The sequence below is a fragment of the Gossypium hirsutum genome, chromosome A09 (genome assembly GCF_007990345.1).
Source record: "Gossypium hirsutum isolate 1008001.06 chromosome A09, Gossypium_hirsutum_v2.1, whole genome shotgun sequence".
Lineage (NCBI taxonomy): Eukaryota > Viridiplantae > Streptophyta > Magnoliopsida > Malvales > Malvaceae > Gossypium > Gossypium hirsutum.
The window spans coordinates 15,954,391-15,981,121 of NC_053432.1; the positions used below are offsets into that span (position 1 = coordinate 15,954,391).

The following is a 26,731-nucleotide window of genomic DNA, read 5'->3' on the forward strand; positions in this document are numbered from 1 at the left end:
TTTTTTTTAATACTTTCTTTGTTCAGAGTTGTTTTTGCTATATAAATTAGTGTATTGAAGGAATTCTTTATGAATCCTCAATTATTTGGTGGTTAGACTAACTTATGTGTGCTTGAAACGAAAGGATTGCCTAAAATCATATGGATTGAGAGACTAAAATTCTAGTATATGACACTTACATATGTATGATTTATCTAAATACAGCAACGGCTGACGCACATTGTATTACAAATAGAAAACATTAATTAGCTAAATGTGGATTTAAAGAATATGCTAATAATTTTGGAAAAAAATTAGAATCACAAATACATCAAGAAAAAAGAGAATATGTTTATTTCTTTCTTCTTTTTTTTTTGTTTAAATACCAAAAAAGTGAATGTGAAAGTTGGGACGTGGGTTCAAAGCTTTGATGAAATTATCCTTCATTTCATGTCCTGTATTATTACTCCTAAAAACCACCCTCAGTTCCATGAGATGTATCTTGTTATGAAGCTTAGCTCTCTCAACTTCTTCTATATTTATCGAGTTTCCTTCCAATTCTAACCAAAGGTCTCCGCGCAGCAGATCCAAGTTTTCAAAATCTCCAACACTGAAGTCTGTTGTATGATTGCAGTCGACTCTTGCAATGATTCGATCTAATCTCTGAAGACTTGTTAATCTCCCAACCCCTTTAGGATAATGGCTTAGCCTGTTACAGTCACTAGTATAAAGATACTTCAAGTTGATCAACTTCTCCATCTCTTTGGGTAGTTTACTACAGTTGGCGATATTCAAGTATTCCAAATTTCGCAAATCACAAACTGATTCAGGCAATTCCAGACTCTGATAAGAAAGAAAAGTGAGATATCTCAAGTGAATTAAGTTGCCTATTTCTTCTGGAACTTGGATTTGTTCAGAAACTTTTCTGATTTTCGGCAACTGAAAATCCAATAATCTCAGGCATTTGGCTTCACTGAATAACTTCTTTAAACCTTCAAAGGTGACATCATAGCTTTCGCCGATTGTGATAAGAGTCCTCAATTTTTCTACTCCGTTTATACAAACAGGAAATGAGTTGGGTTGGCTGATTTTTATACTTGAATGACGAGCTCTTTTGGAAACTAAATCCAGATTCCATGTTTCTTTCGAATCAACCTCCTTTGTCACAATCTCATCTTTTGTCATAAACAGGAGACAGTCATGTACCAAGTCATGCATCTTACCTACAAATATGTTGCCATAATGATCCCTTCCCAAATCTTGAAAGAGGGAACGATCTGCCAAGTACTCAAAGTATTCTTCACCTTTCAACAACATCTCCGAATCGTCATCGACAGAGTTCAAAAAGCCTTGCATCTTCCAGTGCACAATCAGTTCATCTTTCCCCATCACGTAATCCTTGGGAAATATAGCACAATATAACAAGCATCGTCTTATTGTTGAGGGTAAATCATAGTAACTCAACAATAGAGGTCTGAAAATATATTCTTCTGCTATCTCTAATTCCCAAAACCCACTATTCAACACTCTTTCCCATTCCACTCTCCTCCTTTTTTGTCGTAGCAAACTTCCTAATTCTTTTGCAGCAAGCGCCAAACCTTTACACTTTTTTGCAATTCTCATCCCAACATCCTCTAGATCTCTACGCTCACTCTCCTCCCTTCCAAAAAATGTTTTTGATTTAAGAATCTCCCAACATATCTCGTCTGACAACAGTTCTAAACGAAACACATGAGATGATCTAATCACCTTGACCACCGATTCTTTTCGAGTAGTCACCAAAATCCTAATTCCATGCTTGCAATGTTGCAGAGCAGCTCTTAGTGCTTCCCAATCTGCTTCACGCTCTGTCCAGACGTCATCGAAAACAATAAAAACTTTTCTATCCCTGACTTTCTCAGCAATATTGTCCAACAGGCCTTGTAGTGAAATTAAATCTCGAGATGAACCACATCTAAGGCCTTCTAAAATCTCTCTTGCAATTTTGACCTGATCAAAAAAGTCCGAAACACACACCCAAACTACATCGTCAAAGGAGTTTTGACCTTTAACATGATTAACCACCAATTGAGCAAGAGCAGTTTTCCCGATCCCACACATCCCTATTATAGAGACGGTCTGAATGGATCCTTCATCGCTGGTCAATTTGCTCACTATCTCGTCTCTAACATCATTTCTACCTTTGATCTCAGAGACATCAACATAGGCTGTGGTTCTTTCTAATCGTCGAGGTTGTGTCATTTCACTTCTAGCAAAATGGTATCCATCTTTCTCTTTAGCAATTTCATCCAACTCTACATTGACTCTTCGTATTTTATCACCGATGTCATACCCCCTAATAACTTGACCACCCAAATTAAAAGGTAACCGTGAAAGACGTACCTTCTTCTTGGGGATCGAAGCACTTTCAGCTTCATCTGTCTTTAATTTGGAAAGTGCAGTATTCCACTCATCAAGCACGTCCTCCATGTCAGACGCTACATCTTTGAGCTTATCTATCCATCTCTTTACACTTTTATCCACAACTTGCTTTACCTCTGCATCTTCAACCACTTCCTGGATGGCCTCAAAATTGCTTTGAAGCTTTCTGACTTCTTCCTCAACGCCTATCACCAGCTTCAGCTCTTGCCACGCAGTCTCAAAAGTGATAGTCGCTAGTTGCCCCAAGATGAAAGAAACAAGTGCTGCGGCCATTTCAGTTCAGGGACAGAGTAATTGACGGGTGATTAAGCTGTGGCAGATGGTCAGCTAATACTACTATTTCAACAAGTCAATGGTGAGAGGAAAAAATCTCAGGAATTCGGAACTTATCTTTTCCCACCTTGCTTAGAAGAAAAAGCAAACTACGATATTCAATTTCAACTTCTACCAGCGGCGAAACCTGACAGGTTGACATGCTCCACTCTAAAATGTTAAATTGCTATTCAAACTCTAAAATATTTTTAAAAATTTTAAATTAGTAAAGATAAAATTATATTTTTAATTCCTCTAAAATTATAAAAATTTAATTTAATCATTTAAAAATTATAAAAATATAAAAAATTAAAATTTTATTCGACCCCCTAAAAGATTATCTTAAAAGATTATTCTGACTTTGCCCATAACTTCTACAATATAGGATTTTCTATAAAAATAATATAAAAAAAATTAATTACAAAAGTGGGAGGAAAAATTTTATTTACAAAAATAAGTTGTTTGTTATAATATAAACCGGTGTTCTCTAATACACCGATGAAATCATTTAATTTTTTGACTAATAATCAACTAATCATTAAGTTATTTTTTTAAAAAAAATTATTGATGTCGTCACTGTATCAAACAGTACCAATGTACACCTTTTAAAATATTTATATTTTTTAGGATATACACATGAGAGAAATAAATGAAAAAAAAAAACTTGAGTGGGCACCCTTTTGAATTAAAAAAAGAAGAAGGTAATCTGTCACTTTTTTTGACATTGCCATTTATTTTTCTTTCTTTTTTGACATTTAAAATTTTTTTTTCATGTCTTCTTTTATTGTGTATATTTGTGAAAATATAAATATTTTTTAAAAAATATATTAATATCGTTTGATATAATAATAATACTAATAAAAAAATTCTTTTAAAAAAAACGTAATGACTGATTGATGATTAGCCAAAAAGTTGAGTGGTGTTACCAGTTTAACAGATGACATCGATTTACATTGTAATAAACAATTCATTTTCATAAATAATTTTTTCTCCAACCCATTTTTGTAATTAATTATTTTTTTGTAAAAAAACCTATAATGCATAATGTATAATTTCTTCATCGTTAGGATCCCCAAAAAATAAATAAATAAAAATAAAAATAATTTTTATTATTTCCGAATAATTAAAGGATTAGTAATGAAATGTGATTTACTTATGGACAGAGATCAAACCCCAACTTCATAATTAATAGATAACGTAAGTATCCACCACACCACACTTCTCATGATTTAAATTATTATATAATTTTTATAATTTTAGTCAATTTGATTGTTATTTTTTTATTTAAGTTATTATATGATTTAATGTTAACTAGGACGTTAATTTAGTGAAAATATTTTTGTTATTTAAAATCTTAATTAACTTTAAATAATTTTAATTTTTGAGCAACCTAATTTAGAAAAAGAAAATTATGACTCCGGCAATTAAGGTGCTTGGTGGAAGGCGGATTGTAGTGGTTCTCTTACTAAATTTCGGCAACCATTTGTAAATAATTTAATTTTTTGTTCAGTTGTTTATTAAATATTATAATTTTTACTTCATTTTTTTACATTATTAATATTTAGATATAGTCTGTATTAATTTACCAAATTAAACTAAAATGTTACTAAATTTATCACAAAAAATTATAAATTCTATAAAAGAAATCAAATTAAAAAAAACTTTGACGCAAATATATCCTTTTTTTTAACACTAATTGTAATATCAAAATAAGTTTTAAAAAAAAAAACTTAAAAGGGACTAAAAAGAAAATTTACAAAATTTAGAGAGGTTGAGACCCCTACTAATGCAAAGGCCCGATTTTCGTTGCCGTCGAAAAGTCTATGTCAAAGCTGAATTTATTAAGCCAAGCCGTCCAAAGAATTTAAAATGAAAAGTTTAGGAATAATTTCGGAATTAAGAAATAGAATTAATTAGCAACTAAATTGATTAAGATACTAAGTATACAGAACAAGGACCAAATTATAAGATGAGTGAAAAGAAGAAGCTTGATTAAAGCTTTGAGCAAGCCCTTAAAAGTGATCTTTCCCATCAATTGCCACAAACCTTACCATAAACAACTCTTGGCCATTGATATATTTTATTTTTATTAGATAATGAAGGTTAATTGGGTGAATAGGTGATGGTGGGAGAGAGAAAGCACAAAACAAAAGAAAATTTGCTTCATTTCCATCTTCTCCACACCGACAAAGGAGAGAACGAAATATTTGCTTAAGCTCTCTCTTCATTGCTGTAGCTTACAATAAAGAATTGGTAAGGTTTTCCTTCGATTTTTGTTGGAATTTTGAGAAAGAATGATAAATATTAGAAGCCCACTTCTTAGAATATTGAATTGATGAAATTTTAGTGTGAAAACGTGTTGAATCTAAGGTTGAGAGAGAGAAGATCACAACTTCGAAAGAGAATGAGGTAACTTGATAGTTTGAGGCTACGAAGTCAAATTTAGATTTGATTGGGTAAATTTGTAAAATACGAGAATTTTGGACCAAATAGAATAAAGAGCATTCATATTTGATTACGAAACTAAAGTTATTTTTATAATTGTATTATCGAACGTAGTTAAAGACTATGCTGAAACATTGAAAATGAAACAAAAAGAGAAGACAAACATCAAATAGATATCGTGATTTGTACTACTATAATTTACTTTCAATTCTTATTTCATTGAATAGCTAGTTGACATAATCAAATATGACATAAGTATCAAATAATTGTATCTATACTTGAAAGCTTTGAGATAATGAATATATTGTTGTATATAAATAAATTTGAGTTATAAACGATTGATATTATGATATGTTTATATGTGCTTAAATTATATGTGATGATATGCGTTCATGCATTTTCATTAAAGACGGATGATGATTGATAATATGTTTGATGATATTGAACTTGTAAGTGGTTGTGATGATGATTATTACATTTAATTGAATTGAATATTGATGATTAACTATAATAATAATGTGTTATTAAATCATGTTGGATAGAGTTATGGGTATCATTGGCATGTCATAGGGTTAGATATATTTAAGGTTGTTAGCGTTAAGTGTATCGTGATTTACTCCTACATTTTCAAAGGGTGAGAGAGTTTGTTGGAAATTATGGACATCACATATATAATATAATTAATTACATATTATTATTTACTATCATAATAGGTTAGCCCAAATTAAAAATTAAAAGTGATCTAATTTAGTTAAGGTTTATTGGGCTTTAATTATTAAATAAAATATGGGTCAAATATGTGTAGATACTAGAGTAACTAATTTCTAATTGATGATGGGTTGATTAGAAATTAGGGCTAATGTGCTAAAGTTATATATTAGGGTTATAGTCCCCAAATTACACATAAGATAACTTTTCTAATATCTCATCTTTAGAAAAGAGAGAGTCATCTTTTAACTTAGGTAGATTTGGAGCGAAGAAATCACTTAAGGCCGCACAAATTGTGAAATGAAAGGTCTAGCCCCATGACACAAGGTCAATGTTGGAAAGGGTCACAAAGGAAAGCAAAATTGCAAATGGATCAAATTATACAATGTGTAAATTTGAGGGTTTAATTTTTTAGATTCAAGACTAAATTGGTACAATATATAAATATTGTAGGATAAAATTATTATTATACCAATTTTAAAAGCTATTATGTCAACTTTTAATTAGTTATTTAATAGTTGATAAATAAAAAGTTAATAATAAATAAGTGACATATATAAATCCCGTAAATGTTGATGATGAAAATATTAACATCATTTTAATGAATTTCAGACCTTCCAAGTGAGACCAAAACAACCATATATTTTGCCTGCGAGCCACCAAAATTTAACACCTACTATGTAAAATGCACTTGTACATGTCTTAGTCTATGAGGCTTAGTGGTCGGAATATAATACCGAAGTCGCATGTTGAGCCTGTTAAATGCTTTTTCTTTTGTTTTTGGGAAAGTGGACAAAAAGAATGTGAGATGGGCTTTTTGGCCTCTTCTTAGTGTTGGAATGGGAAGAAAGTGGATTTGGGGCCTTCAGCCTCAACTACATGGTAACCATTGCTCTTAATTTGTTTTTAGATTTAAAACTAAATTCATTATGCAATTAACAACTTTTAAAAAAACATTTTGGATGATTATCTATAATTAAATTTAAGTAAAAAATTCATTTTTATTAAGAAAGAGTAATTCATCCATAAATGATTAAAAAGAATAAAAATGAACTTTTTCTCTTGAGCATTTGAATCCCGTGATTTGGTAGGAAGAAGGTGATTTGAGATTGGATTATTGAAATTATATTGAAAATTGGTGGATGTTGCATGATTCCTTTGATTGATTATTACTATTATATTGTACATAAATTCAAACCAAGAAATGATATATGAATGTGAGGCTGAAACCGGCAGGCAAAGACTTCCACAGCCATATAATTTTATACAATACCACTAAACGTATACTTTATATCATTGTGTATGCAAATAATTTGGGTGTTAATAATATATGTTTTGATTGACAGCACAACTTTTGTCTGCTTTTCCTTTTTCCTTAATTTGGCTTTAATTATAGACATAGACTTTGCCTGCTTCACCATCCCACGTCTGCTCCTTTTGGATTTTTCTTGCGAATTTCCACTCCTTGGTAGCCCACGTGTTTTTTTATCTTCTACCATGCAATGTGTCGCCTATTTAAGGATGGAATAATTGCACATTTAAGTAAAATTTCTTATTTTTAATTTATTAAATTATCCCAATTTTATTTTTTAAAATAAAAATAAAAATAAATCCGAATTCATAAGCAAAGCAGATGATATTTTTATATAATAAAAATTAATTTTGTTATAATCTATAGAAATTAAATTTATATATTTTTTAAAAATTTTAAATTAATTTATTTAAAAATAAAGGGATTAATTTGATTTTGTGTTATAATACAATGATTTCTCCAATACTTTAACCTAATTATTTGGTATACTAATAGTAGATTTTTTTTAAAAATTTAATTTTATAAGCAGGTTAAGAAATCTCTGTATGATATGTGTTTAAAAATAATAAATAATGATACTTATGTTTTGAAACTAATTAATAATAACATATGAAATAAAAATTTAATTAATTAAACACGTGACTTTTAGACTTGTCCATGGGCCAAGTGGCTCTGCCGGTCTAGCCTGATTTGGGTCAGGATTGGACAAAAATTAAAGATTTTTTGTACTTGCGCTAACTCAACCCAAATTTAAATTAAAAATTTTAATTTAATTTTAATTTTAATTATAAAAATATATGAATATTAATATAAAATAATATGGTTTTAGTAATTATTATTTTTAATGCTAAAGGATCTTTAAAGCTCTTGAACTTTTTCAAAAAATTCAATTAAACCCTTATACTTTTTTTCACTCGATCGAACTTTTAAATGTTAAAATTTCAATCAACTAAGTCATTTGACTAGTAAAGAGTAATAGCAGTCGTTTTGGGTTTTTTTTTTTGCCACGTGGTTAAATATGGTATTTTATATTTAAAATCTTTAAAAATAATACAAATTATAGAAAATAAAAAAATTATTTAAAAGATTATAAAATATATAAAAGTGAAAAAATTATAAAATTATTATAAATGGAAAAATATAAATTATTAAAAAATTAAAATAACAAAAAAGTATATAAATTATGAAAAAATTTAAAATTTTTTATAAAATCATGGAAAATTAAAAATATAGAAAATTATTAAAAATATTCTAAAAAATAAAAAGGTGCATAAATTTAGATGTAGAAAATTATATAAAATTAAAAAAAATCCAAATTATTCACAAAATTTATAGAAAAGTACAAAAAAATATATAAATATATAAAAAAAGTCTAAAATTTTATATATATACAAACTTAGTTCTCACTTGCCTTCTCAATCCATTTTTCCACCTTAGTTTGCATCTTAAAAAATTTCCCTATTATCGACGATAGACAAAAAGGGTGCAAGGTTTGGAGAGGTTTGCAGTGGACGTGCACTACAGATAGTTGTAGGGATCAAATGACGGTTAGTGTGTAAATAATTTTTTTTATGATTTTTCATATATTTTTAATTTGTTTTATAATTTTTATGCATAGTATAATATTTTGTAATTTTTATTACTTTTTTCGTATTTGTAATAATTTTCTATAGTTTTAAATTTTTTTAATTTTTTTTGTAATTCATATTCTTTTTTATATTTTTATAATATTTTTAATACAATTTTAAATATTTTCATAATTTTAAAATTTTTTACTTTTCATAACTTATATAATTTTATGCTATTTTATTATTTTTTTTGTTTTTTTCAATTTTTAATAATTTATATAATTTTTTGTCATTTATAATAATTTTATAATGTTTGCATTTTTATATATTTTCTAGTTTTTAAGCATTTTTTACATATATTTTTATGATTCTTTTTATTTTTTTAATGATTTTTGTAATTATATTAAATATACATTATCAAATTTCATGATGTAAACAATCCCTAAAATGACTATCGTTAACTTTAGTGGTTGACCATTAACTTTAACATTAAAAAGGTTTAATTTATTGAAATTTTAACATTCAAGAACTCAATTGAGTGAAAAAAAAATTATAGGGGCATAATTGATTTTTTAGGAAAAATTTAGGGGCTTTAAAGACCCTTTAGCCTTTTTGCAAAAGGTTTATATGAAAGTAGGTACCCAAACTATGTAACTTTTCTCATTTAGGTACCTAAAGCTTTTTTATTTTTGTCAAAGTAGGTATGTAAAGTTTTATCCGTTACCACTTTAAGCACCAACTCTTAACTTCCATTAAAAATGTTTTGAACTAATTAAATTATGACACATGGCATTTTAAATTTAATAAAATATTTAAATTAACATTAATTAAATTTTAAAAAATTCTCTTTTTCCCTCTCCCTCTTCTTCTCCTTCTCCTTCTCCTTCTTCTTCTTCATATTCTCTATCTTCATCTTCTTAGCCATATATGAAATAAAAACCCCATAAAGCAACTTATCATGGCCTCAAAATAGAGAAAACGGAGGTTTTTCTTTCTACCATTTCTTTCTTTTCTTTCTTATTTTGAGATTTTAAAATTAAAAATAGGGGTTTACTTTTAATAGCAAAAAAGATGAGTATTTATTTTAATATTGAAAATGGGGGTTAGTTCTTTCAAATAAAGAAAAAGAAAATGAGGGTTTGTTTTAATGGGAGAGATTTTAAGTAGAGTTTATTTTAAAATTTTGTAAAACCTTCTTTATAGAGAAGATGAAGATGGAAGTAGAGTTTGCTTAGATTTGGATATTGTGATTGGGCATTGTGAGAAATTGAGCTCATCTCAATTATGGGTTTGAAATTCGACCGGACTGCTCGTACCAGAGACAATGTAGATGTAGATTAAGATGAAGATATGATATTTTTTTTATTGAATGTAACACCCCAAATTTTTCGATCTAGTAAATGGTATTATTCTAGGACATAATACAGTGAAATTGTATTACAACTATTAGGTGTCACATTCGTTACTAGAGCAACTACAATCATTTACAAGTAATTTTCATCATTAATCATTACATTATAAGTATTACAAGTGTAAAACATGATATATAATCATTCTCGGGTCATATACGAGCTTATGAAAGTCTAATACTATTCTGAGGTTGAACTAGGACTAAAATGAAAATTTTTCAAAGTATTTCAGGTGGGTATCACAACTTCCAAGGCTTGGTGTTGCGACATTGAAAACAATAGCCAAATTCCCAACTTGAAGACCAAATTGCAAAGTTTTCAAAATAAAATAGAACTGGCTTGACAACCTTGAGCAAGGGACGTCACGACGATATGGCCTGGTGTCTTGACATTTAGTGTGTGATGTCGTGATATTACAGGTAGACCCTTGAATCCTTGTTTCAAATGACAACAACTTTACATGTTTAACATCCATTGGCCTCAAGGCTCCAAATCAGCCATTTCATATACCTAAACTTGTCAAAAACATTGTTACTGTAACGACCTGATAGTCATGGGTGTCGAAAAGTGCATTTTCAAGACTCCGGTTTCGTAAATCAGACTCTAAATATTTACGAATTTAGTTGTGTAGTTAATTAGGTTTTGATTAAGTGAATTTGCATGAATTAAGAGTAATTAAGTAAAAGGACTAAATTGCATAAAGTGTGAAAGTTGAATTATAGATTAAAGAAAACTTAAAGGGACTAAAGAAGCAATTATGCCATTGTCTTAAAATGATTAAATTTATAAAAATTTAAAGTTAAAAAATATATATTATAATATTATAATATTAAATCTTAATTATTAAGTATATATATTATATTATAATAATAAAATAAGTAATTAAAAAGAAATAAAGATAGAAAGATAGAAACGAAACAAAAAAAAAAAGAGAGAAAGAAAAAGAAAAGGGAGAAACGAGAAAGACGAAGTGCCTTGGGGGTTTCAAAGTTTCAAGTTTAATTGGTTGTCATTTAGTCCTTTTTTCTTGTAATTTTTATGTTTTTGGAATCCTTATGTTAAATACTACCTGACCCATGTCAAAATTTTAGAAGTTATTGAGTTTTTGAGTGTTGTCTATGTTGAATAATTTTAGTATTAGGGATTAAATTGATAGATTTTTAAGTTAGAAATGAAAAAGGGATTAAATTGTATAATAAATTGTAAATTTTGAGTAATAGGGACTAAATTGTGAAAATTCAAAATTTATGAATTTGAGTGAAGAGTTAAATTTAGTTTAAAGTGGAATTTGTATGAAAATATAAGATTAAATGTGAAGAAATAAAATTAGTCTCGGTTTAGGGACTAAATTGAAATTTAGGCAATATTTAAGTAAAAATTGAAATATTCAATATGAAATTGAATTATGTTGTATTGATGAATTTTAATTTTTTTAATTCTGTAGCTAACATTGTACCAGAACCTTCGATTAACAAGGGGAAAGATAAAGTTGACGAGGGATAGCTCGGAATTTCTGGTTTGTATTTCAATAATCCGAACTTAGTTATTAATTGTTTTATTTTAATTTAATGTTTATGGTAAGTGATTGAGGTGAGAATTTGGCATTTTGATATTGAATTGAATTTATATGTATATGTGATTATATGAAAAATTGATATTGGATATTGATTGTTTTTGAATTGTGAAATTAAACCCTATTAATTGTATCGGACTGAGTTGGATATAAACGGCATGCTATAGGATTGGAAGAGTTCAAGGATTTCTTCGACTTCGAGTCGATGAGACACTGGGTGTCAATTTACTATTTCGGATTAATTTGATGAGGCACTGGGTGCCAATTTACTTCGGTTTAGCCGGTGTGACACAGTGTGTTAAATTATTACTTCGAATTATCCGATAAGGCACTGGGTGCCAAACTGGTTTGTTTTAGTTAGATCCATGTATCTGTCCGAGTCCGAGATGTGTTAATAGAGGTAAATGAATAATAAATTTTTATAATTGATATTGAAATGGCATGGTATGAGAAATGAAAGTGAAATAGTGAATTGAAAATAGGATGTGAAATATGTTGCAAATATATGGAATATATGAGTTATATACTCATGAAATGAATATGGAATGGATAATGCAATTGTATAATGAAATGTGAAATAAATTGTGAAAAGCTATTTATATAGCAAGTATGAGAATTGAGATATTTGTGAAACAAATGAAATATGATATGGTTGTTGTAATATTTAAATATTAATATGTGTTTATATTTCAATTGTATATTTGTAATTTCTTATCTTTAAATATTCGGATTATAGAAATAACACTGAGTTTTACTTAGCATACGGTTTTGTTTTCTGTACGCAGGTTAGGTATTTAATTTTGATCACCGATTCAGCATCCAACAATGATCCCGAACTCAAATGAGATGATGTTTATCTTTTGTGTCAGCATGTACCTAAGGTGTCTAAATAATAGTTATTTTGTTGTTTGATTGTAAATGAGGTTATAAGTTTAATATTGGTTTGGTATATACATTTGAATATGTGTTTGTGTTTGAAGCTATATCCAAGTATGGTAAATTGAACCAAATCTAGATAGGTGCATGTGAATTTAATTTTATATTTAAGTGCTCATGAACTAGGCAAAATGGATTGAATTTGGTATGTTTATAATTTGAATTTGAATGATGTTTTGATAATATCATTTGATGATATAATTGTGATATCGATGATGGTACATTGGTTAGACACCAAGGATGATTGTTTTGAAATTTTTGATGTGTTTAATCATCTTTTGAATAAGTTAAACGAATAATTTTTTAATTGCTTAATATCCAAGCTTGCAGGGAATGGTAAACTTGTCGTTTAAGGTACATTCTGAGTCCACATGGCCAGACACACGGCCGTGTGAACCATGTAGCTTTGAAATTTTTTTAATAATTTTTGAATTTTTTTTTGAGTTTTCGAATTAGTCTTGATTTGTTTCTAACACGTATTTTGGGCCTTGAGGGCTCAAATAAGGGATAGTGTGTATGAATTTAATTGGTTTCAGATCTGAATATTATATGATAGGAAATGCTTGAAATTTATGTCTGTTTGATCGGTAAACATATGTAATGCTCTGAAACCCTATTTCGACGACAGATATCGGTTAGGGGTGTTATAGCTACTAGATCATTAACATCATATACAAGCATGATTATAACCAAAGTCACATAATCATAACCTATATACAAGCCATTTTAGACCATTTCTAATATTACAACAAATGTTTATAGGTACATTCCATTGACATAGAGAAAAAGGTTATACAAATTTAGGATGAGTTGGTCGTTGCCGTCTGGATTCTGGCTTCACTATCTCGAGGTTTTGAGGATACTAGAACCAGCGCACGAAACGAACAAATTAAGTAACATTCTTATATTTTGCAAATTACTTAATTCTTTTCTTTCAAATGGGCATTATAGGATACTAGTACTATCTCGGTAGCACCTTCTATTCGTACCATATGTCAGGACAAATAAGAGGTGTTATATTGAATCTTAATTTTAAATATTTTTATTTAATTAAAAATGTCACGTGTTATAATTTGATCGGTTCAGAGGTTTTTTATTTTTTTATTAATAGGAGTCAACATTTGCACCTAAAGTGGCAACATAAGTAAAACTTTAAGTACCTATTTTGCCAAAAAAAAATATCTAAGTAGCTAAATGGAAAAAGTGACATAGTTTAAATATTTATTTTTCATATAAGCCTTTTTAAAATAGTAATGTGAGCTTTTCAGATAAATTAAACTGAATCAATAAAATGTTTTTTTTTTAAAAATCAAATTTCAACTTCACTCGGTCTAATTCATAAACACTTTTAAAAACAATTTTTTTATTTCCAATTAAAAAATTAATCATTTCCACAACAATATACAAAATATTAATAATTCATATATATATATATATTATATGAAAGTGACAATTTTGACCTAATTGTTTGCATATGAGATATTTGATAATTCAAGTCATACTTGGTAGATTGCAAAAGTAGGTGGAGGCACAAATCCCAAGATAAGATTATAGAGTTAATCATCTTATGTAATTAGTTACATATAGTTTTTGACTTTAACATTCACATATATACCTAATATTATATATTTTTCTCATGGTATTGAGTGAGTAATCATTTATTGTGATTGCTTGGGATGCTTCATATCTTGCTATTTATTTTGACATTAAATGGTATGAGTTGGGAAACCTTTGAAGTAGAAGGCCAAACAATAACATCTTTCATATGAAAATGAGATTTTTTTTTTTGCTAATTTTCTTTTGAAAATGGACGAGCAAACAACCTCAGGCCACTGTTTGGTGGCCTGCTTGTGTAACATAAATGAAGCATTAAAAAGAAAGAGAATAAAAAAAAAAACTAAAAATCTTTTGCAAAACAGCCAAGAATGATTGAACATGAATTGTACTTTTCACTTATGGATATAAATTAATACTTCATTTATATCATTGGAGATTTAACTAAAATTTTTAAAATAATTTAGAGATTTTATGAAAAATTTACAGAAACAATTTTATAATTTTTAAAAATTTTGAGGGACTTAATTAAAAATTTTTAAAAAAATTAAGGATATAACTAAAATATTTAAATTTTTTTATCATATTTATAATCCTTTCAAGGTGGGTGATTATCATTCCTAACAACTTTTTTTATTATTATTTACGTATAATAATTATATATATATTGTATGACATGTGAGTCATATTATATAAATAAAAATTGACATAATCGTATTATTTGTCACTATTTTATTTTATAAAATTTTTATAATATATTCGTAATTATTAGTATATAATATTATGTTCAGAAAAGGTCCATATATTTAATGAAAGATGGCAGTGGCAGTTATTTAAATAGTAATCTAGCTTTCATTTTGTATTTGTGTACCAAAATCCCTCGTAATAATGTAGTTAAACCCAACTGTTTCCGCGTTGCCATATCTGATTAGTCCATCTAAAGTAATGCCAATTTCCAATCGTTTTCGTTGAAAGCTACGGCCATTTGCAAGCAACCCCTCATCCTCGCCCTCACTTCACTTCTCTTCATTTGCTTTGAAAAGACATTGCAACCCACAACAATATATATTAAAATATAACACAATACAAATCACATTAAAATATAATTTCTAATATTTTCGCCAGTTGAGTTTTAGCTCGATTCGTATAGCTATTGTTGTCAATATAAAAGAATATGGGTTCGAGTATGCTGAAACATATTATTTTCCTATTTATGGGTGGGGAGGGGTATGAGTAGTTCTAGATATTATGTCAAAAAATCATATATGATCAAAACCCATAATGAGATTATTAAAAAAAAATCGAGTTGAGTCAATCTCTAATCAAATTAATTCGGGTTTGTTTGAATTTTTTTTATTTCGAGTGCTTTTGAATTTGGATTATTCATATTTGAGGTTCTAATTTTTCAAGTCGGATCATCATTGATTAACATCGTTTTATGTTTAATTCATTTCAATTTTTTTTTTAGTTTCAAACTAGTAATTTTTTATGATAAAATTCGAATAGGTTGAATTTGGGTATGAATTTCACATATCATCAAAATTGAGAATTCTAATAAGAAAACAAAAAAAAAATGTTTCACAAGACTTTTTCTATTTGTATTTAGTTAATATTTGTATTTACATTAGAAAGAGTTGTACTTTCTCAAGGTTTAGATATATTTAGTTTTCTTTTCTTTTGGGTTAATATATCATTTTTTTGTTTAAGTTTAGTTGCAATGATCAATTTGTTATCTACATTTTATTTGTTTTAATTTAATACTTAAGTTTGATTTCAATATTTAAATTGGTTCACAGTTGAAATGACATTATAGGGTCCAATGAATATTTGGCACGTATGGTCTAATAAAAAATATAGGAACTTAATTGGGACAAAATAATTCTCAGGTACCAAATTAAACATTAAAGTCAAACTTAAATATTTAACTGAAAAAAAAGACCTCAAATATTAAAATAAACATTAAAATCAAACTCAAATACTAAATTTTTAAAAAAAAATTAAATACCAATCAATATATTATTATTCTTCTTTTCAAGTTCAATCATTCAAACTTTTTAAAAATGGCAAATGTTCTTTTTTTCTCCTCATCCATAATTTTCAACTTTTTGTCATTTTCCTTTGAGATGCATAATATATGATCAAGATTTTATGAATGTGTAGGCCACACTAAAAGCTGAGCCATTCACATGTTAAGCCTTTCTTCGCGACTAATTCGTTAAACCTTAAATCATGTTTATAAGAATATAATATCACAAAGTGTTTAATTCATTTGGTTTGAATGTAAAACTTAGGTTTTTGATTGACGAAATTTTAAATTATTTATAACCATATTTTACTCTAATGTCATTCTAATAGATTAAAAAAAAAGTTTAGTCTCAATTTTCATAAAATTATGATAAATTTTTACAATTTTTACCTTTTTATTACAATTTATATATTAATAAGTAAATATATTATGTTGAAATAAATTTATAAATCATAATTATAATAATTTCACTATTTTTTTTATTTTTTATTAGTCTTGTTGAGTATGTCTCATATTTCAGTTAAATAAGAGATTGCTTGCAAGTCAAGTTAACAAAATATATTTTCTTTCTAGAAGATTTAGTACTTATTAGTATAATATATTTAGCATTTATCAGCATAATTTATTTGACCTACGAATTTAACTTATAAATAGACTTTTTTACAACATTAGAAAATACACCCAGAGATTAGAACTCATAACACTTTTGGAGAATTTTATGTTTTTGTTTTGAAGGTTATTTGCTTTCGAGTTTCGAGGTTTAGTTTTATTTTCATCTTTTATACTTTTTGTTCTTTTTTCATTTTAGTAAAATTATTTCTGCCCGTGATTTTTTATCCTCTTTGGAGGGTTTTTTCATGTTAAATTTGTGTGTTCAATTTCTCAATTTTTTTCACTATTTTTACTTATTCGTTGTTTAGTTGGGTTGATCCCCAACAAGCCTTAAACTTGATTTAAGAGAAAAGAGTGGCTAAATTGATTAGAATAATAAAAAAATAAAAGACAAATTGGTCCAAAATTTAAGATTACGACCGTTATTTGAAATTACCTAAAGAATATATCACATTAATATTACACCATATACTACCGGATGAACGTAATGTGAAATTACGGGATGACTGGAACGTTAAAATTGGAACAACCCAAAGATTTTTTTAAAAGTTATTTGTCTTCATCTTTTAAGTGATTATTACTCTTGTATAATTTATTGACTTTTATAATTAATTAATTTTAAAAAAATTAATATTAATTAGTTTATTCATTCAAAAGTTTTTACATATACTCATTATAATTTCTGATCATATCTCTTTTTGACATAATGCTTAGAACTACCCACAGCCTCTCCTTAATTCATAAATAGAAGGATAATGCGTTTAAACACACTAGAACCCATACCCTCCTACATTAGCAACTATGACTCAATCGACTATATCAATGAAGTCTTATCTAATTACGTGAGGTTTTTTTTTTTAAATTTAATCTAATTATTAATTTGATAACATATTATAATATTTTATTTTAATTATAATTATTCGCGTTTTTCCAAAAATAAAATTACATGAAATTTAAATCAATCCTTTTATTCGACTTCGTTACTATTCTAATTTGAGGTTTACTATTCTTTCTTTTATTTCAAGGCTGTGTTTGTTTTTTTTTTCAATTAAATGATTTTATTATATAATTAATCCCTTGCTGGTGAAGAGGAAATTTTTTTTTCTAATTTTTTTGCATTTAATCATCCATTTAATACCAATTGAAAGACTTTTACCAAACTCAAACCTAAATCCAACAAATAATTTATTGAAAAAAAATCCAACAAATAATTTCAAAGATAGCTGGCAAAAGGCATAGAATAAAATATTGTATATAATCCCAAACTTTTTTTTTTTTACATATTCTTCTATCTTGTCATCAACAATTAAACAAAAATGAATTTTTATCATTTTTGAAAAAAAAAAACTGTGAGATCCAAAGTTATGGAATGAATGCAAAGCATGAGATATATTTAAAAGATGTTTGGTTTAATCAACATTCTCAATTTCACATTTATTTTGTTTTTTTTTCTCTAAAATTTTATGGTTTTTTTATTTTTACATAATAAATTATTTCACTCTCCAGCTTTAAAAAAATATTATTTTAATAATTTTTTTTATTTTTAATTTTTGAACTTATATTACTTGTCAAATCACCCAAAATAAATAGAAAAATTATTTTGCTAACATGGCATCCATGTGGTAGCCCACACGTATATTATGTCAGTAATTAAGTAATTTTTAAAAATTAATAGTGTATTTAATATTTTTTAAAAATTAATTAATTACTGACATGATATCTATATAGTAATTCATGTGTATGCTACATAAGCAAAATTAATAAACTTTAATTTTTCATATATTTTAAGGTGATTTTACAAACAATACAAATAAGAATTTAAATAAAAAACTAAAATAAATTTTTTTTATAGAGTTAAAATATCAAATAAATTTTTTTTATCCTAAATGAAGCAACAAAATTATGTGCACATTTAGCTTTGCTACAAATTAATTAATTCATCCATTCAAAAAAAAGCAAAGTTTGAGAAAATAAACAATGATTAAACATATGATTTGAGAGAGTTGAAAGCTTGGAGTTTAATTAGCTCAAAAATCAATAAAAATAAAATAATATGGGTTTGGTTTGACTACATAGTAGCAGTAATACATATAGGTATTGTCAAAGAATTTATTAATTTTTATTTTAAAATATATTTTATATTCAGTGTATTACTTTTATGAAACTTCTAAAAAGTATTTAATTAGTTTTTAAATTTCACCTCATCTAACTCTGCCAAATATATTTTGAAGTCCAAATTCTATAAAAGGTCCAGTAATATAATTTAGGATAAATCTTAAAATTATATATGAATTTCAATTCAATGAGTAATTTAATACATGAATTTTGATTTAGTGCAATCTTGAGTGAAGTTAAAACTTTTTTTTGTAGTATTAAATCAAAATTTCATCATTTTGTGAGGGGTAAAGTGCAACTTTACCATGTATTAATTTAAAACTTCATATATTTTAAAGGGCCAAATTTTCAATTTTCAATTTTAGGTAGGAGTCTGGGCCCTTGCCAACCCTCTGCTGTTGCCTATGGGTGTAATTATACACATGAAACTTGATTATGGTTCAAATGTAATATAAAATTAATCTCAGTATAAATTTTTATCATATTTGGTTTTTTTTAATAGAATGTCTAGAACTACTCATGACTCTTTTCAACCCTTAATAAAAAGATAATGTGATTCAACATACTCGAACCTACAACCTCCTATATTGATAACAATACTGATACCAATGGAATTAAAACTCAATGACCATATATTTAAAACAATAAAAAATTTTAAACTATCCAATTATAGTAATCCTAAAAACCATTAAGTATAAAGTCCTTATATACAATCTATATTTATTTATTTATTTATTTATTTCTCCTCTCTTTAATAATAAATTGGTAATAAATAGTGTACCCCAACAGTTCTTTTATTCTTTCCTCTGTTTTTGCAAAGCGAATTTAATTTATTAATTTGTTAAGTCAGTTTATACACTGTTCATTAAATATTTACATTTAATAATATTATAAATATAATATATTAATTAATTTTAAAACAAATTAATTATTTTCATATTGAAAATATCATTTCTTACATAAGAAATCAAAGAAAAGGAAGAAAGAAAAAAAAGGACACTTTTACACAATTCACAAGATTTGTCAAAAAAAACTTAAAAAGTGGGTCCCAAAATTACTATAATGATAAAACTAAAAAGAAAAGAAATGCTGTGAAAGGGGTCCACTTAACACAATAGGTAAGAAAAATATGGAAAAAGAACTACTAATATTAAATAAATAATGAACAGCTTTTTTTCATGCACTGCTTGCTAATTGGCAATGGCAGTGGTAACTTCCCTTTCAATTCAAGGCTAAACCCTCTCTCTCTTTCTAACCCAAGGTATGTATCTTCCCACTCTTTAACATACCCCCTCCCCCCCCCCCAAAAAAAAAAGCTTTCTTCTCCATCTTCTCTTCCGTTTTCTTTTGCTTCTGCCTTTTGAGGTTGCAGAGGAAAAAGAAGTTTGAAAAGTTTCATCTTTTTTATTTTTTATTGTTTTGAGATTGGGTGATGTTGTGGCTCTAAAAAGAGAGAAAGATAGATATGGGTTCATGTGTTTCAGTGCATAAGAGCTCTCAAGAGCCAGCCTCAGCCATGAAAGTTGGACTTTCTTTTGGGTCTAAAACAGATAATAACCTCATCATTCCACCATCACCTGTTAAGGAGAAACCAGTTGCCAATGGTGACTTTGCTTTCATATCTCAATCGCCCTATACTTTCAAAGATTTTGGTAATTTTCCTTCTTTTTCGTTTTACCTTTTTGTCTCTGTGTGTGTTTAGTGAAATAAATAGGTTGGAATTACTTTGCTTGGTTATGGGGTAAAGACAATCTATTTGGCTTTAGTCTCACTTTTTTTTTCTTTTAATCTTCAATGGAGTGTGAAAAAATCTATTCTATATAACTTTTCTTTCTCTGTTTCTGGATGATGTTTTATTTTTATGATGTGAGATCTGAAATGGGTATTTGGTTTGTCAGAGTTTTCATTTTTCTTACTATCAACATGTTGATCTTTATATCAAGTAGTCTTGTGTTCTTTGTTTACAGAAAAAAAATGAATATATTGTTGGATTAATGAGTGATGATGCTTGTAGTTATCTATTTTTTTAAGGTTATTTTCAATGTCTGCCATGAATGATATGCCTAATGATATTTGTGTTGGCCCTCCTGATTGATGATTATGAGATAAACATGGTGATATTTTCATAGTTTTTTTTTTTTTTGGTCCTCCATGTTATAGTTTCTTAGCATAATTATGGCTTGTTTGGGGACATTTCAAAACATTTTCACTATTATATTAGTGCAAACTCTTCTATTTTAGTTTAAATTTTGGACTTCCCTTCTCCTTCTTAGATGATTTTAGACCCTTTCTTTGACCTCCCCTGCCCTCCATGGTAGTATATTTAATTTGCTTGTTAATTAATCTATCATGGATTAGAGCTCAGTTTTCTAACTTTTTGTGAACATAAAACTGTTAAACATGATGAGATATTGTACAAAAAGGTAGCTATCCTTTGGTTTTTTCTTTTTTCCACTTGTCTTGCAAGAAAAGTCATTGGCCGTTTTGGAATGGCTAGGCCTATTGCAAAATTGTTAGGTTACCCGAAAACGACATCGCTAATCGCGAATTCTAGTATGACATAAAATAAAGCTAATTTTTCACATATATGGCAGTATTCAATTTGAAGTTGAGAACCTAACTTTAGCCTTATATATCCTTGTTTAATGACTTACTGTCCAATGTGGAATAGATAGACAAACCAGCAATGAGCAATCTTTTGATGTATCTATCTATTTTTGTAAGTATATAGGGGGAACCTTTTTTGTGGTAAATTTATTAGCCCTTGATGGATGGATCACTCTTAAATAGTAGGTAGCTGCAAAAGAGTTTTAAGAGAGTTGTCTTTTAACTGTCAATAATTTGACATTAATGGAGATTAAAACCCCAAGAAAGACAACTTGTGGATTATGTTGTGGTCCTTACTACATGTACAATTTATGTTTCAATACAGTACAACACTTGGAGATAAATCATGGGACTGTTGTTGCTGATGTATACGTCCATCGAATGTCAAAGCGATATAGCGTTTTTCCAAGGATGTTCTGTTGCTTGCTACATCATATACATGTTACAGTTTCTGAAAATTGTACAATAGTAATGTTGAACATCATGTTGATATTGTTTTCTATATTACTTTCATGATAAGCATTTCAATGTATTTCAGCATATTCATCAAATTGCTCCCTTTTTGCTATCTAAATACCTTAAGCTGAAACAATTTTTTATTCTGCAGGTAGTAAAGAAGAAACCTTTTTCGATTCCCGAGCATATCTCGATTCCGATTGTGAGGATGATTTCTTCAGTGTCAATGGGGGTAAGAATAGTATAACTGTTCGAATTAACTCGTATAATGAGTACTGATTGCTGTAATATGACTGATACTTCGCTTCTGAGTTGAGTACACGTTCTTTTTTCGAGTCTATCATAGTTGTGTCATCCAAAAGTTGTAATCTATGTGCAGATTTTACTCCGTCTCGTGGTAATACCCCTGTTCATCATAGCTTCTCCGTCGGGACAACACCTCGAGTTAGCAAGGTCACTGTGGAAGGATCACCAATGTCTGTTCTGGAAACATCCCCGATGGGAAAAAAGAAGAAGCTCCTCGAACTGTTCCGAGAGAGCGTTAGAGAAGACCGAAACCTTACTTCAAAATCTGCAAATGGTACCCCTTATCATGTCTCTGGAGCTACCTCTCTTTGCAGTAGTGAAAGGACTGCTAATGGAGATCATGATAACCCTATGTTCAAGGACAAGCCATTAAAGTCTATGCAATGTTGCCTTCCAAGCTTTGTTACATGCAGTAGCTTCAATGAGAGGAAGAAGAAGATGAGCCCTGCAATAGCTGTAAATGATAGGCCTTAATATCCGTCAAATCACTAGCACGTAGGTCGACGAAGCCGGATTCTCGACTTCTAGAGGCTTGAGATTAAGTTGGAAGTTTTGTTGGAAGTAGTGAAGTCGTTGGATAATGGTGATACATAAATATGGGGATTAAAAGGCATGTAAAGAGGATCCAAGTAAATGTTTGATGTAAAACTCCTATTAGGAATTTTACCAACTCAATCAAAAATAAGTGAAAATTTTCTTTTCAACAAGAAGTTAGCTGATAAACAAGTGTTTTGTAATAAAAGGGCAAAAGTATCAAAGGAAAAAGAGTAAATGACCCTTGTAATGATATGTCAAGCAACTGAGGCCATATCTGCTGGCTCTCGGTACTTTCCAGTAAACTAGGCTATGTAAATCCTAGTTGAGCTTTTTATATCATATATTATAACAAAGGTTGTGCCGAAAAAAATAGGTAAATTAACCTTTCTATATTTCGAAACGTACAAATTAGCCCCTAAGCTCATAATCCCTGTGGTGGATTTTAATTTTGCCTTTGTGCATCTGTTTAGGGCCCTCGTACAGGTAAGAGTAGAGAATTTCTGAAGCAAGTGAATTGCACCGTTGAGATTAGTGCAAGGAGTTTCCAGATGTCTCTCCGCTTTTGAGTGAGAATTTTCCTTAGATGGTGGTGTCAATTTGATTCTGCAAATAATTTGGTTGAACCCAATTCATTGATATTAATAGAATGTCTCTTTGCTTCAACATTTTTTGGGTTTGTTTAATAGGTCTTGTGTTTTTTTTTCTTTAAGATTTGTGTTGCTCTTGTAGGATTAGTGAAAGACAAAATTATAAATGAATTTTTTAAATGTTTGTTTTGGTAAAATTGTTTATAGCAATTATACTTCTAAGTAAAAGTTGTAGGGTTAGCTTGAGCTCAAGTAATTATGTTTGAATCTGTTAAATGATCATGACTGTTTGGTATTTTATGACATGTCTCAATGAAATTTCAACATTATTTTTTTCATAATATTGGTTCTATTCTTAATATGTATGAGCTTTGTTTGTTTATTTTCCGTTGTATTGATTGTGTGTTTCTTTAATTGTGTTATTGTTCTTAAGTTATCATGTTTGTGTTCTACATGTTTTTCAGCTACATATTATTACATACAAAAGGATTTATTATATCTTTTCCTCCTATGCTTCCTTCATAAGGAGATTCTAGAAGTCTTGATCATGAATTGACTTGTGTGGTTATTGTAGGTAATGTGTATTTGTTCTTAAATAGATGTGGAATATTATCTTTTATAAGTTCGAGTATAATAACCTTTGTAATAATTAGATTACAGGCTTTACTAAATGTCTATCATTAGCTTAGGTTTTTTGGTAATAATACATCATCTTACTACACTCCTATTAGAATATGGTTTTACAAGTCTATAAATAGACATAGTCTACTCCTCTTGTAATCATTTGAATTCGATATAGTGAATTATCTTTTCTTCTGTCTGTGGTTTTTTCTCAAAAGGATTTTAACGTAAAATATATGTGCTCTTTATTTTTTTTCTCTTTTTTTTTGCGATACATTGTCATTATTGACGTTCTATTTTTCATATGTTAAATAATTAGTGAGTCAATATTTTCTTCCATTTTGGTCCACGTGAAAAAACATTGAGGACATTATACAAAAGGTATTAATGTAATTAATAGATGTTATTATTAAATCAACTTGTTTAAAAGATACAAGTATACAAAACAAATATACTACACTTTGAGCACCAAATCTAATAGTTTGGTCATCATTTATGCTAGGAACTTTGACTATGTGAAACCCAAAACTAGACTCGATCTTCAAACCTGAATGCGTAATTATACTCTAAGGGCCTCAAGCTATCAATTCCTAATATGAAAACCCAAAGTTCTCGTTTTTTTCACCTAGGTCCCTATGAATCCATTTATGGCCATATAACTTGAACTTAATTGATAGGTGCTAAAAGTAATATGTTTCTATCCTGATTCTTAATGGATTTTTGGGTGATTATTCGATGTTAATGGTGAATTTTATTCTCTTAATCCTTTAAATTCATGTTTTTATACTCAAGAGAGCATTTGGGAGCAAAATAAGCGAAAAACAAGCAAAAACCAGAGAATCAGAGCAAGTTACAAGAGCCACACGGCCTGACCCTTTTTGTACGACCGTGTGAGCCACACGGGCTGCCACACGACCATGTGGCAGACAGAGTTAATTTCATGAATTTGGACCCTAAACTATGGGAAAACATAGTTTTTAGTTTTGGGCATTCTAAGATGTATATATGGCAAAAATATGAAGATAGGAGTGAGCCGGTATAAAATATTTAAGAAAACAACTTGAAAAACACCATTGAAGTTGATTCTGAAGCAGATTTCCATCAAGATTGTAGACTCCCAGTTGATTTCTCAAGAGATTTTAATGAGTTTCTTTGTTTCTTATGGTTATACTGTCTTTAGGATGTTTTTATTTTCAAGTATGAAATAATTTTCTAAATACCTAGGGAGATGAACTCTATGATAAACTTTGTCGTTTGATTTTTATTTTACGCAATAAAAACTTAGATCTTGTTCTCAATTTTGTGTGCTTTATTATTGGTTTGATATTTCTAGATTATTAATCCATGTTTGATGTGCTTAAATAGAGGAGAAACAGACCCTGTTTAAGAGTAGAACTAGCATAATTGAGTGGAGTTACATTCAATTCTAGAAATAAGACAACATAAATCTATCAGATTAAAGTCAAATCTAATAGGGGAATCCATAAATCGAGTTAATGTGATAATAGGGGTTTTTATTAGAAAGAAATTTCAATTAATCAACCTAGAGTTAGTTGCTCTTACTCTTGAAAAAGATATTAGCATAATTTAGAAATTTCTATGGATCAAGATACTAAGTAAATAAATTGCGTAATTTAGATAGATAGCGATATATGAAGTCTAAGTGCATTCTTTACTAGGTATTGCTCCGCTTCTTGGTTATTATTTGGTTACTTTCCTAAGTTGTTTTTTGTCGTGTTTGTCAGCAATTAATTTAGTTAACTTTAGTTTTCAATCAATCATTTGAATTTATCGGTTAAACAATAGGAAGAAAGTAATTATTAGTACTTTTAGTCTTTGTGGGAATGATATCTTTACTCACCGTAGCTATACTATTAATTAATAGGTGCACTTGTCTTAGTCAGATTTTAGTCTGTTTTGTGTACATCAAGTTTTTAATGTCTTTGCCGAGGACTAAAATATTAGGAAAACTTTATTTCTATTAATTTAGCCATTTTTTATTTTTATTTTAATATTTTTTTGTTTTAAATTTAATTGTTACATTTTAATTTTATCTTTTGTTTGATTCTTACAAGTTCTTTTAGTTTATGACTAGAGACAATCCGTTAGAACTAATAATTTTTTACAGTGAGATTGAAAAAACTGCTCGCAGAAATCATAGAGAAGTTAGAGAAGCAAGGCAAGATCAACAAATTTTAATAGTCAATCAAGAGCAAAAGGACATTATTGTGGAGATGGATGATAATCAAAATAATTAGTAGCCTCTTGCACGTCCTGCTCCTCGGACTATGTATATTATGCTAAGCCTACTCTGATTGGGGCTGAATTGAGTATTGTCAGACTGACAATTGTAGTGAATAATTTTGATATAAAGCCGAATACAATTCAAATGATGCAGAAATATGTTCAGTTTGATGGATTGCAAGATGAAGATCTGAATGCTCATTTGACTAACTTTCTAGAGATTTACGACACTTTCAAGAGCAATGGTGTTACTGATGATGCCATACACTTATGGTTGTTCCCATTTTCTTTGAGGAGCAAGGCAAAATAGTGGTTGAATTCATTTCCACAGGGTTCTATCACGACTTGGAATCAAATGACTGAGAAGTTTTTGTTGAAATATTTTCTACCGGCTAAAATAGCT

At 28.4% G+C, this 26,731-nt stretch overlaps 2 protein-coding genes and 1 long non-coding RNA gene across 4 annotated transcripts; 2 read left to right on the forward strand and 1 right to left on the reverse strand.

Moving 5' to 3' along the window:
- Positions 1-357: 357 nt before the first annotated feature.
- Positions 358-2,673, reverse strand: LOC107892733 (putative disease resistance protein RGA3). The gene has a single exon (XM_016817786.2). It carries the CDS (start codon positions 2,671-2,673, stop codon positions 358-360), a length of 2,316 nt encoding a protein of 771 aa, XP_016673275.2.
- Positions 2,674-8,590: 5,917 nt separating this feature from the next.
- On the forward strand, positions 8,591-12,733 carry LOC121206720 (uncharacterized). The gene is made up of 4 exons (XR_005901887.1): positions 8,591-8,724; positions 10,387-10,573; positions 11,599-11,670; positions 12,513-12,733. It is a non-coding gene; the product is annotated as an uncharacterized lncRNA (long non-coding RNA).
- A 7,359-nt stretch (positions 12,734-20,092) lies between these two features.
- Positions 20,093-23,043, forward strand: LOC107888852 (uncharacterized protein At3g27210). Of its 2 annotated transcripts, XM_041077810.1 has the most exons (4): positions 20,093-20,231; positions 20,395-20,622; positions 22,185-22,265; positions 22,413-23,043. In XM_041077810.1, the coding sequence occupies exons 2-4, from the start codon at positions 20,436-20,438 to the stop codon at positions 22,811-22,813; spliced, it is 669 nt and encodes a 222-aa protein (XP_040933744.1). In that variant the 5' UTR covers positions 20,093-20,231; positions 20,395-20,435; the 3' UTR covers positions 22,814-23,043. The 2 variants fall into 2 exon arrangements, with proteins under 2 accessions (XP_040933744.1, XP_040933743.1); XM_041077809.1 differs by having other exon boundaries at positions 20,132-20,622.
- Positions 23,044-26,731: the final 3,688 nt, after the last annotated feature.